General features: G+C 45.6%; 1 protein-coding gene across 2 annotated transcripts in view; it reads right to left on the minus strand.

Moving 5' to 3' along the window:
* The window catches only part of STOX1 (storkhead box 1), a 54,575-nt gene extending 41,547 nt beyond the window's left edge, over positions 1-13,028 (minus strand). For both annotated transcript variants that reach the window (XM_026504348.4, XM_026504347.4), the window contains exon 1: positions 12,695-13,028. In XM_026504348.4, coding sequence (XP_026360133.2) covers positions 12,695-13,007 — 313 coding nt within the window. In that variant the 5' untranslated portion in view covers positions 13,008-13,028. The remainder of the gene's footprint in view (positions 1-12,694) is intronic.
* Positions 13,029-13,933: the final 905 nt, after the last annotated feature.

Consider the following 13,933-nt stretch of genomic DNA (forward strand, 5'->3'; position numbering starts at 1 on the left):
ACTCCAGGATGACTCAATAGTTTACTTTTCCTCAAAGAGCAACAGGCATGTAAATACAGGGAATGGGAGGCCTATCGCTGGCAGGCATCGGGGAGACCAAAGAGCACCCATCTCAGGCACCCAGCAGAGGGTGCAGCATGCAAAGACAGCCAGGTGACAGCCCTAGGTCAGAGGACGGCACTCAGGTCTGGCCGAAGGGAAGTGTGACGGTCAGTCTCACACACTGAGAAGCCACAGCCCTGCGGTTTAATCAAACACTAACCCAGGCATCGCTGTGAACCTAGTTTGTAGATGTGATTAAAGTTTATAATCAGTTGATTTTAGGTAAGGGAGATTATCCGACATAATCTAGATTTCAATCAGTTGAAAGGCCTTAAGAACAGAACCAAGGCTTCTCAAAAGAAGAAACTGTACTTATGCATAGCAGCTTTGGCTGGGCCTGAGAGTTCCAGCCTGCCCTTCATGATGGTTAGAATACAAGTTCTGGACTTGCCTTCCCGGCCGCCACAATCATGCAAAGCCAATTCCTTGTAATAACTCCCTGAATATGTATCTCATACCGGTTCTGGATCTCTGCTTGAACCTTGACTGATCACAAGAAGGCAGGCACCTTTCAGAAGGTGGGGAGAAAAAGGAGGCGAAGGCTGAAACTGGATTAGAGGACATTGCAATGCATGTCAAAGGCTCTGGACTCTTCCTGAAAAGCTAAGGGGAGCCGCAGAGGGATCTGAGCAGAATTAGATCTGCATTTCAGATGTCGTTCGTCTGTCTACCTGTGGGATGGAGAATGGACTGGAGTGTTCAGGGCCCGCCAGGGGGAGGCACCACAAAAAAGGGAAGAGGCTGAAGCCGTAACTTGAGTAGGAAATGGTAAGATCTCGGGTGGACAAAGGCCCAACAGGGAAAAGAGAGAGAAAGAAATGTGTTGGAGAGATAGAGGAGTTAAGCCTCACAGAACTTGGTGACCTACTGGCCTGTGGTATGAGAAGAGTGGAGGAATCCAAGCTGATTTCCAGATTTGTGGTTCTTCTCATCCTACTGGACCTCAATGCCATGTGGCAGCAACTCGAGGTGTGTTCTCTTATCCCCCGGTTGCTAAATCAAAACACGGGGCTAGACACACTCATTCACTACCCAGATGCTACACACAGATCATCCAGCATGGTAACAACAATATGCCCACAAGACACCCTGTTGTGAGCCCTTTGGCTCTTTCCGACGGAACCCTTCAGCTGCCCCTGCACAGAATAAGGAGAGAGGTAACATCTGGCAGAACAAAGCCAGAAAAACACGGCTGGAAAGATCCTGGGTAGGAAGGAGGGAGGTGAGAGCATGGGCATGGCCCGAGCAGCTGTTTCTGCCATTTACTGGGCCTGGAATGGGCCAAAGTCACGGTGGGAATCCAGGAGCCTCCCAGGGAGAGTGAGGACCAGGGCACAGGCTGGGGGGAAATACCAGAACCTTCACAGGACCCTGGGAAGACTGCTAGTGGATAGAGAGGAAGGCAAGAACCCCACACAACACCAGCACATTGCAGCCTAACGTCCATTTCCTGTCTGCAAACTGGGCAAAATTATCCCATCCGACCACCTAACAGAAGAAAAGGAATAATCAAGCTAGAAAAGACGGGATATCTCAATATCTACCCAGGAGAAAGAAGAGATGGAGCAGAGGTGTTTGTTCTTGGTGACTGTCTGAACCATCTTGACATGACCATTAGTTTCTCTGCAGGCTAGACACTTCTCATCAACAGAATGACATTTTAAAAGAGGAAAAGACAGAATAAATACACAAAGAATGAAGAGAAATTCAAATATATTGATAAAGAAAACTAGCCAAGCATGAGACAAAGACAAGAAAGGATCAGAGAAAATCTTCAGAAACAACCATAAAACAAGTAATTAAATGGTAATAAATACATATCTATCAATAACTACTTTGAATGTAAATGGACTAAATGCTCCAATCAAAAGAAACAGGGTGTCAGAATGGATAAAAAAACAAGACCCATCAATATGCTTCCTACAAGAGACTCACTTCAGACCTAAAGACACCAGCAGATTGAAAGTGAGGGGATGGAGAAACATTTATCATGCAAATGGTTGTCAAAACAAAACCAAAGTAGCAATACTTACATCAGACAAACTAGACTTTATTTTTTTCTGACAAATTACACTCTATTTTTTTTAAAGATTTTATTCATTTATTTGAGAGCGAAAGAGAGCATGCATGAGCACGAGGGGAGAGGGGGACAGGGGGAGAGGGAGACGCAGACTCCCCATTCAACAGAGAGCCCGATGTGGGGCTCATCCCAGGACCCTGGGATCATGACCTGAGCTGAAGGCAGACACTTAACCATCTGAGCCACCCACGCGCCCCTACTCTCACCACTTTTATCCAACATAGTACTGGAAGTCCTAGCCATAGCAATCAAACAAAAAGAAATAAAAGGCACCCAAATTGGTAAGAAAGAAGTAAAAATTTAACTACTTGCAGATGACAGGATACTATATATAAAAAACCCAAGACTCCACCAAAAAACTGCTACAACTGATAGAAACATTCAGTAAAGTCACAGCATACAAAATCAATCTACAGAAATTTATCACATTTCTATACACCAACAATAAATCAGCAGAGAGAGAAATTAAGAAAACAATCCCATTTACAATTGCACCAAAAATAGTAAAATACCTAGGAATAAACATAACCAAAGATGTGAAAGACCTGTACTCTGAGAACTATAAAACACCAATGAAAGAAACTGAAGACAATATAAAGAAGCAGAAAGACAGTCCGTGCTCATGGACTGGAAGAACAAATATTGTTAAAATGTCTATATTACCCAAAGCAATCTACACATTTAATGCAATTCCTATCAAAATACCAATCACATTTTTCACAGAACTAGAACAAATAATCCTAAAATTCATATGGAACCACAAAAGACCCCAAATAGCCAAAGCAATCTTGAAAAAGGAAAGCAAAACAGGAGGCATCCCAATTCCAGACTTAAAGCTGTATTACAAAGCTGTAGTAATCAAAACAGTATGGTACCAGCACAGAAATAGACAAATAGATCAACAGGATAGAATAGAAAACCCAGAAATAAACCCACAACTGTATGGTCAATTAATCTTTGACAAAGCAGGAAAGAATATTCAATGGGAAAAAGACAGTCTCTTCAACAAATGGTGTTGGGAAACTGGACAGCGACATGCAAAAGAATGAACTTGAACCACCTTGTTACATCACACACAAAAATACACTCCTATTGGATTAAAGACCTAAATGTGAAACCCGAAACCATAAAAATCCTAGAGAGCAAAAGCAGTCATTTCTCTGATGTCAGCAGTAGCAAGTTTTTTCTAGATATGTCCCCGGAGGCAAGAGAAACAAAAGCAAAAATAAACTATTAGAACTACATCAAAATAAAAAGGTTCGGGTGCACCTGGGTGGCTCAGTCAGTTAAGCATCTGCCTTTGGCTCGCGTCATGATCCCGGGATCCTGGAATCGAGTCCTGCATCAGGCTCCCTGTTCAGTAGGGAGTCTGCTTCTCCCTCTCCCTCTGCCTGCCACTCCCCCTGCTTGTGCTCTCTGTCAAATAAATAAATATTTTTTAAAAATAAAAATAAAAAAATAAAAAGCTTCTGCACAACAAAGGAAACAATCAACAAAACTAAAAGGCAACCTATGGAATGGGAGACAATATCTGCAAATGACATTCTCTATAAAGGGTTATTATCCAAAATATATAAAGAACTTATAATACGCAACACTCAAAAAACAAATAATCCGATTAAAAACGGGCAGGAGGGGTGCCTCGGTGGCTCAGTGGGTTAAGCATTTGCCTTTGCCTCAGGTCCTGGTCTCAGGGTCCTGGGACTGAATCCCATGATGGGCTCCCTGCTCAGCGGAGAGTCTGCTTCTCCCTCTCCCTCTGCCCCTCTCCCCAGCTTGTGCACACTCTCTCTCTCCTCTCAAATAAATAAATAAAATATTTAAAAAAAAAAAAAAAACGGGCAGGAGACATGAACAGATATTTCTCCAAAGAAGACTTACAGATGGCCAAGAGACACATGAGAAGAGGCTCAACATCACTCATCATTAGGAAAATGCAAATCAAAATTATGATATCACTTCACACCTGTCAGACCAGCTAAAATCAAAAACATAAGAACCAATAGGTGTTGGGGAGAATGTGGAGAGAAAGGAACCCTCTCGCACTGTTGGTGAGAATGCAAACTGATGCAGCCACTGTGGAAAACAATGTGGAGGTTTCTCAAAAAGTTAAAAATGGAACTACCCATGGGGCGCCTGGCTGGCTCAGTTGGTAAAGCATGCGACTCTTGATCTTGGGGTTGTGAGTTTGAGCCTCACATTGGGTGAAGATACTACTTTAAAAAATAAAATATTTTTTTAAAAAAAGAACTACCCTACAATCTGATCGCACTGCTGGGTATTTATCCCCCAAATACAAAAACATTCATTCAAGGAACTACATGCGTCCCTATGTTTATTACAGCATTATTTACAATAGCCCAACTATGGAAGCAGCCTGTGTCCGTCAATAGATGAATGGGTAAAGGAGATGTGGTATACATATACAGTGGAATATTATTCAGCCATAAAAGAGAATGAAATCTTGCCATTTGCAATAACATGGATGGAACTGGAGAGTATAATGTTAAGAGAAATAAGTCAATCAGAGACAATATCATATGATTTTACTCATGTGGAATTTAAGAAACAAATGAACAAATTAAAAAAGAGAGAGAGGGGCGCCTGGGTGGCACAGCGGTTAAGCGTCTGCCTTCGGCTCAGGGCGTGATCCCGGCGTTATGGGATCGAGCCCCACATCAGGCTCTTCTGCTATGAGCCTGCTTCTTCCTCTCCCACTCCCCCTGCTTGTGTTCCCTTTCTCGCTGGCTGTCTCTATCTCTGTCAAATAAATAAATAAAATCTTAAAAAAAAAAAAAAAAGAGAGAAAAAAAAAACAAAAACAGAAACAGACTCTTAACTATAGTGAACAAACTGATGGTCACCAGAGGGGAGGTGGGTTGGGGGAAGGGTGAAGTAGGTGATGGGGATTAAGGAGTGCACTTGTCATGATGAGCACCAGGTGAATAAAATAAAAACTTAAGGGGCATCTGGGTAGCCCAGTCGGTTGAGTGCCTGACTCTTGATCTCAGCTCAGGTCTTGATCTCAGGGTCATGAATTCAAGCCCCACGTTGAGCTCCATGCTGGGCATGGAGCCCACTTAAAAATCATTAACTAACTAACTAACTAATTAATTAATTAAAAATAAAATAAAAACTTAAATAGAAAAAAGATACATAAGTATATAAAAGAGGAAAAGACAGGGATTAAAAAATTCATTAATGGGGTTTTGCTTCCAATAATTATGGTGAAACCCTTAGACCAACCTTCTTGCAAATAACAACTATAAACTTTGGACAAAATATAAAAACCCTTAGCTGAAGGCATTTAAAAGTAACCAAAACCAGGTAGAAACTGGAGGGGAGGTCCTCTTGGAAGGAAATGGCACAGTTAAGTGTCCCATTTCTTACAGCTCTTCACCTTAGGGCAGGCCCCAGTAGGAGCGAGGCCAGAAGGCTAAAACTTTGATAGAAACCTACAGTTTTCTTGGCCTAAAGAGTCTAAGGACACAGTCTGGAGTGGCTACAACAACAGAAAAATGATGGTGGAAAGTCCTGAGCCACAGACGTGGAACCTCAAATTTTGCACATAAACTCAGCCTGATTCTACAACTGAAACGTGAACTATGCATGCACAGGGCACAAACAGCCTCCTTAAGAGATTTTAGCTGCCATTTAGTGCAGGGGAAGTACAATTTAGAGTTTTAAGTTCAGCCAAATTAACTGCCTGATAAAATAAACACAAAAAAATGAACGCTCTACAGAAGAGCCTAACAATCCAAAGTCTCTGCAACATACCACTCATGTCAAAGATAAAATCCACAATTCTAGACAATATAGAAACAGTACAATGTGACCCATTCAAAGCAAAGGGCAACAATGGGACTGACCATGAGATGACTAAGATGTTAGAATTATAAATATTTTGGGAGCACCTGGCTGGCTCAGTCAGGAGAGCTGTGACTCTTGATCTCAGGGTTGTGAATTCAAGCCCCATGTTGGGTGTAGAGATTACTTTAAAATAAAAATGGGGAGGGGGGAACCCAGGTGGCTCAGTCCATTAAGTGTCTGTCTTCAGCGCAGGTCATGATCCTGGGGTCCTGGGATTGAGCCCTGTGTTGGGTTTCCTGATCAGCAGGGTGTCTGCCTCTCTCTCTGCCCCTCCCCAATGCTTGTGCTCTCTCTCTCTCTAATAAATAAAATCTTTTTAAAAATTTAAAAATTGAATAATTCCATTTATAATAGCATCAAAAAACATAAAGTTCTTAGGAAGACAAATTTAACAAAAGATATTCATACCTTGTACCCTAAAGAGTACAACCCATTGCTAAGAAAAATTAAGAACACTCAAACAGAGATATACCATGTTCATGGATTGCTAAAATGTCAACTCTCCCCAAATTAGGGTGACCAATCATCCCAGTTTGCCTGGGACTGAAGGAGTTCATTTCTAAAGATGCAAGACTATCATTTCTAAAGCCAAGGCAGTCTTGGGCAAATCAGGATGAATTTCTCATCTAACTTCAAATTGATCTATTGTTTCAACACAATAGATCTTTTTTTTTTTTAAGAAATTAACAAAATGATTTTAAAGTTTATGTCGAAAAATGAAGAATCTACAGTAGCCAAAACAATTCTTAGGAAGAACAAAGTTGGAGGGTTCACAATATCTCATTTCAAGTCTTACTATAAAGTACAATATAGTACGTTATTAATAAAATGACAGACTCAAGATCAATGGAAATAGACCCCCATATATATATATATATATATATATATATATATATATATATATATATATTCAATTGATTTTTTAACAAAAACAATTCAGTGAGAAAGGCTAATATTTTCAATAAATTGTCCTACAATATTCTACATACAGGTGTAGAAAAGTGAACCTCACCCACCACACCATTCACAAAAATTAACTCAAAACAGATCACAGACCTAAATATAAAACCATAAACCTATAAAACTTCTAGAAGAAAGACACAGGAGAAAATCACTGGGTTAGGCAAAATTTCTTTATAGAGGATACAAAAAGTATGATCCATAAAGGAGAAAAATGGATAAATTAGATGTAATCATAATTTAAATCTTCTCTCCAAAAGATACCACTGAAAAACTGAATAGGTAAGCCGCAGGCTAGACCATATTCATAAAGCATATATCTAACACAGGACGGGTATTCAGGATATATAAAGAGCTCCTACAATGCAATAATAATGAAATAATAAATAACAATAATAAAAAAAAATACTATCCAGGGGCACCTGGCTGGCTCAGTTGGAAGAGCACATGACTCTTGATCTTAAGGTCATAAGTTCAAGACCCACACTAGGTGTAGAGATTACTTAAATACGGGGCATCTGAATGGCTCAGTTAGTTAAACTTCTGGCTCTTGATTTTGGTTCAGGTCATGATCTCGGGGTCCTGGAGTCAAGCCCCATGTGGGGCTCCATGCTCAGCCTGTAGTCTGCTTAGGATTCTTTCCCTCTTCCTCTACCTCCCCTTCTGCCCTTCCCCTGCCTGCTCACTCACACTCTCTCTAATTCATAAATAAAATCTCTAAAAAGTAAAAATAAAATAATAAAAATAAAGATTAAAATACTACTTTTTTTTTTTTTAAGAAGGGCAAAAGATGTGTACAGATACTTCCCCAAAGAAGTTGATAAGCACATGAAAAAGTGTTCAGTAACATCAGGGAGTGCAATAAGATACCACCAGACTAGCTAAAATTAGAAAGATTGCCAACATCAAATGTTGGCAAAGAAGCACAACCACTCTGGAAAAAGGTTTCTTAAAAATAAACATAATCTACTCAATGAGTCAGCAATTCCTTTTTTAGGTAATGACCCAAAAGAAATAAAAGCATAAAAAAAAACTTGTACATGAATATTCATAGAAGCTTTATTCATAATAGCCATAAAGTGGAAACATCCCAGGGATCCATCTTTAGGAAAATACATCAACTGCGGTATAGTTAAAATGGAATTCTACTCAACAATAACAAGGAACCAACTAATAATACAACAGAAATGAATCTCAGCAGCATTAAGCTGAGTGAAAGGGTCCTCACACAAGAATATATACTATATGATTCTACCTACGTGAAGTTCTTAAACTGGCAAAATTATTTTATGGTTAAAAAAAAAATCAGGTTAATTCTCAGTGTGGGGGTAGAGCTGACTGAGAAGGAGCAAGAAGGGACTTTGTGGGGTAATGGTAACATTCTAAATCCTGCTAGGAAGATGGGTTACATTCATGTAGGTATTTGAAAAATCCATCAAATACTACTACATTTACGGGGCTCCTGGCCGGCTCAGTCGGTAGAGCGCGACTCTTGATCTCGGGGTTGTGGGTTTAAGACCCATGATAGGTGTAGAGATTACTTAAAAATAAAACCTTTTAAAAAAGTGATACACTTATGATTTGTGCATTTCACTAAATGAAAATCTCACCTTAAATATTCCATTAGCTATTAAACCCTACAAGATGCCCCAGTATCTTTCAAAGTAGGACTTTAGAAACAAGGCAGGCTAGGAGCTGGACCACTTCCTCTCACCATCTCTACACACTCTCCCCATGGCATTCCCTAAATCACAGGATAAGTCAAAACAACATTTCAGATATTTGTCCAACTCCTGCACCATTAGGCATCTGGTAGCCTTGAGCTGTTCCTCTCTCTCAAACTAGATCCCAAAATAGATTATGAAATCAGTCATTTACACCTAGCACAAATTAGTGACTGACCTCTACACTTCTGGGGTCCTTTCAATTTTGCCTCAATATCTTTTTGTGCTCAGAGATATTTCAGGGAGCAGGAAGGAGGGACACATAGAGAGGTGGGAAGATCCTTCTATCACCTCCCCTTCACTAGCCTAACCTGCCTGATCTTCAGTACCCCCCAAAACATACACCAGGGAACTCTCATCCCCAAAAATATCACAGGCAGGACCTGCAGTGCCCACACAGTTCACAGTGGGATGGAGAAGACTCTGCGTGAATCAGACAGCTTCTAGAACACAGCCTCCCACTCAGCTATCCCCCCTTGAACTGAATATGAAAGACATAGACTGACTCTATTTGCTCCTTAAACACAAGCAGCTCTGAATGAAATATGCATTAAAACACAGACATACCTAGAACGGTACCTGACACATGAATGAATGAATGAAGCAAAAACTTAGAAAGAGCCACAGGCATTTTTATTCAAGAACAGATGGAAGGCCATGCTACGGGTGAAAGAGCAGGGACACCGCAGCTATAAATTTCAGGAGAAAGGAGCAAACTGTTTGGCCAAGTGGCCTTCCCTCCCTTGCCCCTGGGAAGCCATCATTAACCTTTCACCTCCCCAGGAGGTGTGGTCCCAGAGCAACAACCGATTCAACCAAACAAATACAGGTGTCCCCCACCCCTAACCACCTGCGGTGGTCAGCTTGCCGAGCAGATATTTCCCTCCAGCTTCCAGAGTCACCCCTTTCATTTGTTAATGTCACTCGCTTATTAAAAACAAAAAAGACAAGAGTACTGGAGCACAAAAGAAGACTTAGCTCCCTGTCATCACGCTAAAGATCCTCTGTCCTTCTTTTTAGGGGAATGCTCTCAGCCTGGGAACTCTTTTTTCTCACCAGAGGGAAGTTGAGGTGGAGAATAGAGGGAAAGAAAAGGCACAAGATGTGGACAAAACAAACTCCTGCAGGCCTTAAATTCAGGTGAGCACCGGAAACTCAGGTCACTCTTGTCTGCTCCGCCTTCTCCTATCTTATGAGGCCCCAGGAGTTCCAGGTCCAGAAGCCCAGAAGAATCCATGGGAGCACCACGGGTTTATAATGCTGGTGGCCACGCCCCTTCCCTCCCTGCACTTTGTCTGAGCTGGCCAGCAGCATTCCTTATGTCCAATGCTTTTATATGGTAGTAAACGAGCCTTAAAAAACAATAAAACCTTAGAGAAAAGGGACTAAATTGATCTGACCAAACTGATCTTTTGTGTCTTTTCTTTTTGCATTTTGTGCATTTTGCTCTTTGCCACAAAGTAACAGTACCTGCAAGAGTGCCCTGTTGCTCTTCCCTTGCCTTCCTGGAAGCCCATTTTAGCCTCTGAAAGTAAATGCAGCCAGATTCAGGAAAGCAAGTGAATTGAAACTTCCAATATCTTGGGGCGCCTGGGTGGCTCAGTTGTTAAGCGTCTGCCTTCGACTCGGGGCCTGATCCCAGGGTCCTAGCATCAAGCCCTGCAAGCGGAGCAGGGAGCCTGCTTCTTCCTCTCCCACTCCCCCTGCTTGTGTTCCCTGTCTCACTGGCTGTCTCTCTCTCTGTCAAATAAATAAATAAAATCATGAAAAGAAAGAAAGAAAGAGAGAAAGAAAAAGAAAGAAAGAAAGAAAGGAAGGAAGGAAAGAGAAAAAGAAAGAGAAAGAAAGAGAAAGAGAAAGAAAGAAAGAAAGAAAGAAAGAAAGGAAGGAAGGAAGGAAGGAAGGAAGGAAGGAAGGAAGGAAGGAAGGAAGGAAGGAAGAAAGAAACTTCCAATTTCTTTAGGGAAGGGCTGCTCCTGCCTTCACCACATTCTGGGACTCTGAGATGGCCCAAGAGCTGCCTTGATGCCTCCTCTCCTTTGATCTGTATTAAGGACCCCAAGTTAGACTAGTGATTATCAGTTCTGTTCCAAATAAACTCCCTGTCCATATGCATCCATTGGCCTGCATCAAATAAGATCTTTCTCTATTTTGCTCTTCAAATTGTCCTAATAGGTGGTTTTGTACGAATTCCAGCTAAATATCCAAATTCTTATCAGGACTCCGTTAAAAACTTCAAAATCATTCCTTCTAAGAGACTCAAGGCAGGGGAGGTGACGTAGCACGAAGACCACTGTTACTGCACACTCCATAGAATACGCGTCCGCAGCACCCTGAGTTGTGCCCATCCCGAGCAGTGAGGCAGCATTATCTAGGGGGTGGAGAACTGGAGCACCTGCTGACGTGTTTTCTTTGTCCCCTGCACTGTTCAGATGGCAGCAAACAGGGCCAACCCAAGAACCACCATTCGCCACTGCCCCCTGGGCCCCAGGTGGTGGCATCATGGCTGCCTCCGGCTTAGCACAAATACCCTGTGTCACCCTCAGGTCCAGACCCCCAACTCCATCCTCCCTCTCTGCAATACTCGAGGCTCACCCTTTGAAAGGGGGTGGGGGAACCAGAGAATTCATCTACTAATTCAAACCAGAAAAACGGAGGACACAGAACTGAAAAGAGTTTTTCATCCAGCCTGTCTGAAAGACCCCCTTCCCTGTGAGAATTTTGGCTTGGCTACTTGGCTCTCTGCTTTCAGAGTCAGAAACCTACTTTCTTCACTAACTCCTGCAACTGAAAGGAGATGAAATGTGTGTATGTGGCTTTGCCAATGAGCTCTCTTTTGCTTTTAACATTAGAGAAAGTGGGGCAGGGGTACCAGACAGGACCGGAATGCATGCAGATGAAAAGCCAAGGTTTAGCCTCCTGTGGGATGTTGAGACATCATCTCTAAGCAGATGATACACACGACATCAAGTGCCTCATGCTACCCTCCCCCCCCCCACTTCCCCCCTCCCTGGGGACTAAAACGAATGTGTTTTATTTGCTCCATCTAAGGAGGAGAAGGATTTATGGACTGAGAGAGAGAGACAGAGAGAGAGATTCCTCGGTAGGAGTCAAAATTCAGGGCTGGGACAACAGGCGACTTGTCAACAGCACACCATCAAATGGTCGTCACAAGCCCACATAAATGCAAACCAACCAGACAGTCACAGGGAGCGCCATGCGCTCAGGTTAGCGGTGCGTGTCAAAGGCCACTTAATGGTGCAGTGGTTTCAAATGAAGCTGTTTTACACAAGCAAAAAGTTGCTGTCTTCTAACAAACGGGCTCTCTGAAAAGACTGAAAAGGAGGACTTTCCTCTATTTAGCTAATGGGATGGGATGTGTTCAGAGCACCATTTGTCATTTCTTCTTCCCAAGCAGTTAATGACCCCAAACGTTCCACTAGGCCCTGAGCCAAGACCACCACACCACCCCGTACAGAAGGGCATGGAAACCACAGACTGTTGTCCGTTCCAAGCCTGGAACTTAAAAAAAAAAAAAAAAAAGCAACCAGTTCAGCAGTCCCCTTTCCTAAGCACCCCCATGGTGCCGGGGCAGAGGCCCCTGTCTCCTGACCCCAGTCCCGGTGCCCCGGGCTCCCCAGAGCATCGCTTTTCTCAGTAGAAAGTTTCTTCCGCCAGGAACCTGTTGGCTCCACTGGCTGAAGTTGAGAAATGGAGGCATCTTGGAGTTGGCGCCAGGCAGCGGCCAGACGTATCTCGGGGGCCTGAGCTTCAGTGTCCCGGCGGGAGAGAAAGTCCTGGGAGGACACCCCTCCTCCAGCAGTCAGGTGGCCGCCCACCCCTCTTCCCCCGGTCCCGCGGCCTCCGAGCGGAGCCTGGGCCGCACACGCCCCGGCGGCCAGGACTCGGTGCCCGCGGCTGGCGCGGGACGCCCCTCCCGTCCGGGCCCCGCACTCACCCACCGCCCGGATGCGGAAGCCGCGCGGGGGGCGCAGCGCCCGGCGGCACCAGGCGTCGCGCAGCACCTGCAGGCTGGCGGGGGGCGCGTGCACCAGCAGCACCCCGCGCCGCAGCCAGCCCTGGAAAGCCAGCCGCGAGGCGGCGCGCGCCAGCCGCGAGTTCCAGAAGCAGCGCGCGTTGGCGCGGCGGAAGGCGCGGAAGACCGCGCGGCCGCTGGGCTCCTCCGCGCCCGCCGCCGCCGCCTCCTGCGCCTCCAGCCTGCACAGCACCAGCGCCAGCGAGCCCGGCGCCAGCTGCACCGGCCGGGCCATGCCGCCGCGCGAGGCCCGGGCCCCAGCCTAGCGCATGTTCGGGCGCGGCGGTGGCGCAGCACCGGCGGCCGGGGCGCCACACGCCGGGCGGGAGGGATCGGCCGACTGCGCGCGGCGCCGGCTGCCGGGGGAACGGGCTCCGGGGGGCGGGGCCGGCGGTGCTCTGCGGCTCGGGGGTGGGGCGGGACGCGCGGCCGGAGGGTGGCCGCGGCCCTCGGCAGCCCGGCGCCCAATGGGGCTTTCCGAGTACTGAGCGGCCAGGCGGTTCTCCTCCCCGGTCGGGTCTCCGCCGCCCCGCCCCCCCCCCAGGGCCTCCCCGCGACTCCCTGCCCCTCCCAGCTCCCGGGCAGCCCTGAGCTCCCCTACCCCGAGGGGGACGCTCTGGGGCTCTTCCAAGTCCTCGGGGAGCCCCGCAGCTCCCGGGAGCCCCTTTCAACAGCGGCGCGAGCCGCATGGCCAGCGGTCCCCAGAACTGAGAGGACCAGGGTGGCCACCATCGTCCTGGCTTTAGGGTCGCTCCTAGTGAGAGAGGCCACGAGGGACAGCCTGCGGGTGTCAGGGACCTCGCTCGGGCCGGGAGTCCGTCGACCCAGGTTTGAGTCTTGGTCTGCTCCTAACCCGTTTTGCTCCTTACTTCCCCTCTCCCTGAGCCTCAGTTTACTGTCCTGTAAAATGAGGAGTTGGAATTGAATTCTAAGCACCTTCGCATCCATGACTTTCGGAGGTTCTAGGCTCTGGGCCGGCCCCTGGGCTATCCTGTACTTCGGTGGGAAGGGAAGGGAAGCGCTCCAGAGGAGCCGTGGCGGCTGGCCAGGCGCGGTGGTGAAGTCCGTGGGATTCAGCCTTGGGCTGGATCTGGGCATTCCGCAAAGAGTAAGAAGCCGTCTGGCCCCGGGATCTCCCCGGACGCAAGGGAGAGGGGTTTG

Source organism: Ursus arctos, unplaced genomic scaffold (assembly GCF_023065955.2).
Source record: "Ursus arctos isolate Adak ecotype North America unplaced genomic scaffold, UrsArc2.0 scaffold_7, whole genome shotgun sequence".
Taxonomy (NCBI): domain Eukaryota; kingdom Metazoa; phylum Chordata; class Mammalia; order Carnivora; family Ursidae; genus Ursus; species Ursus arctos.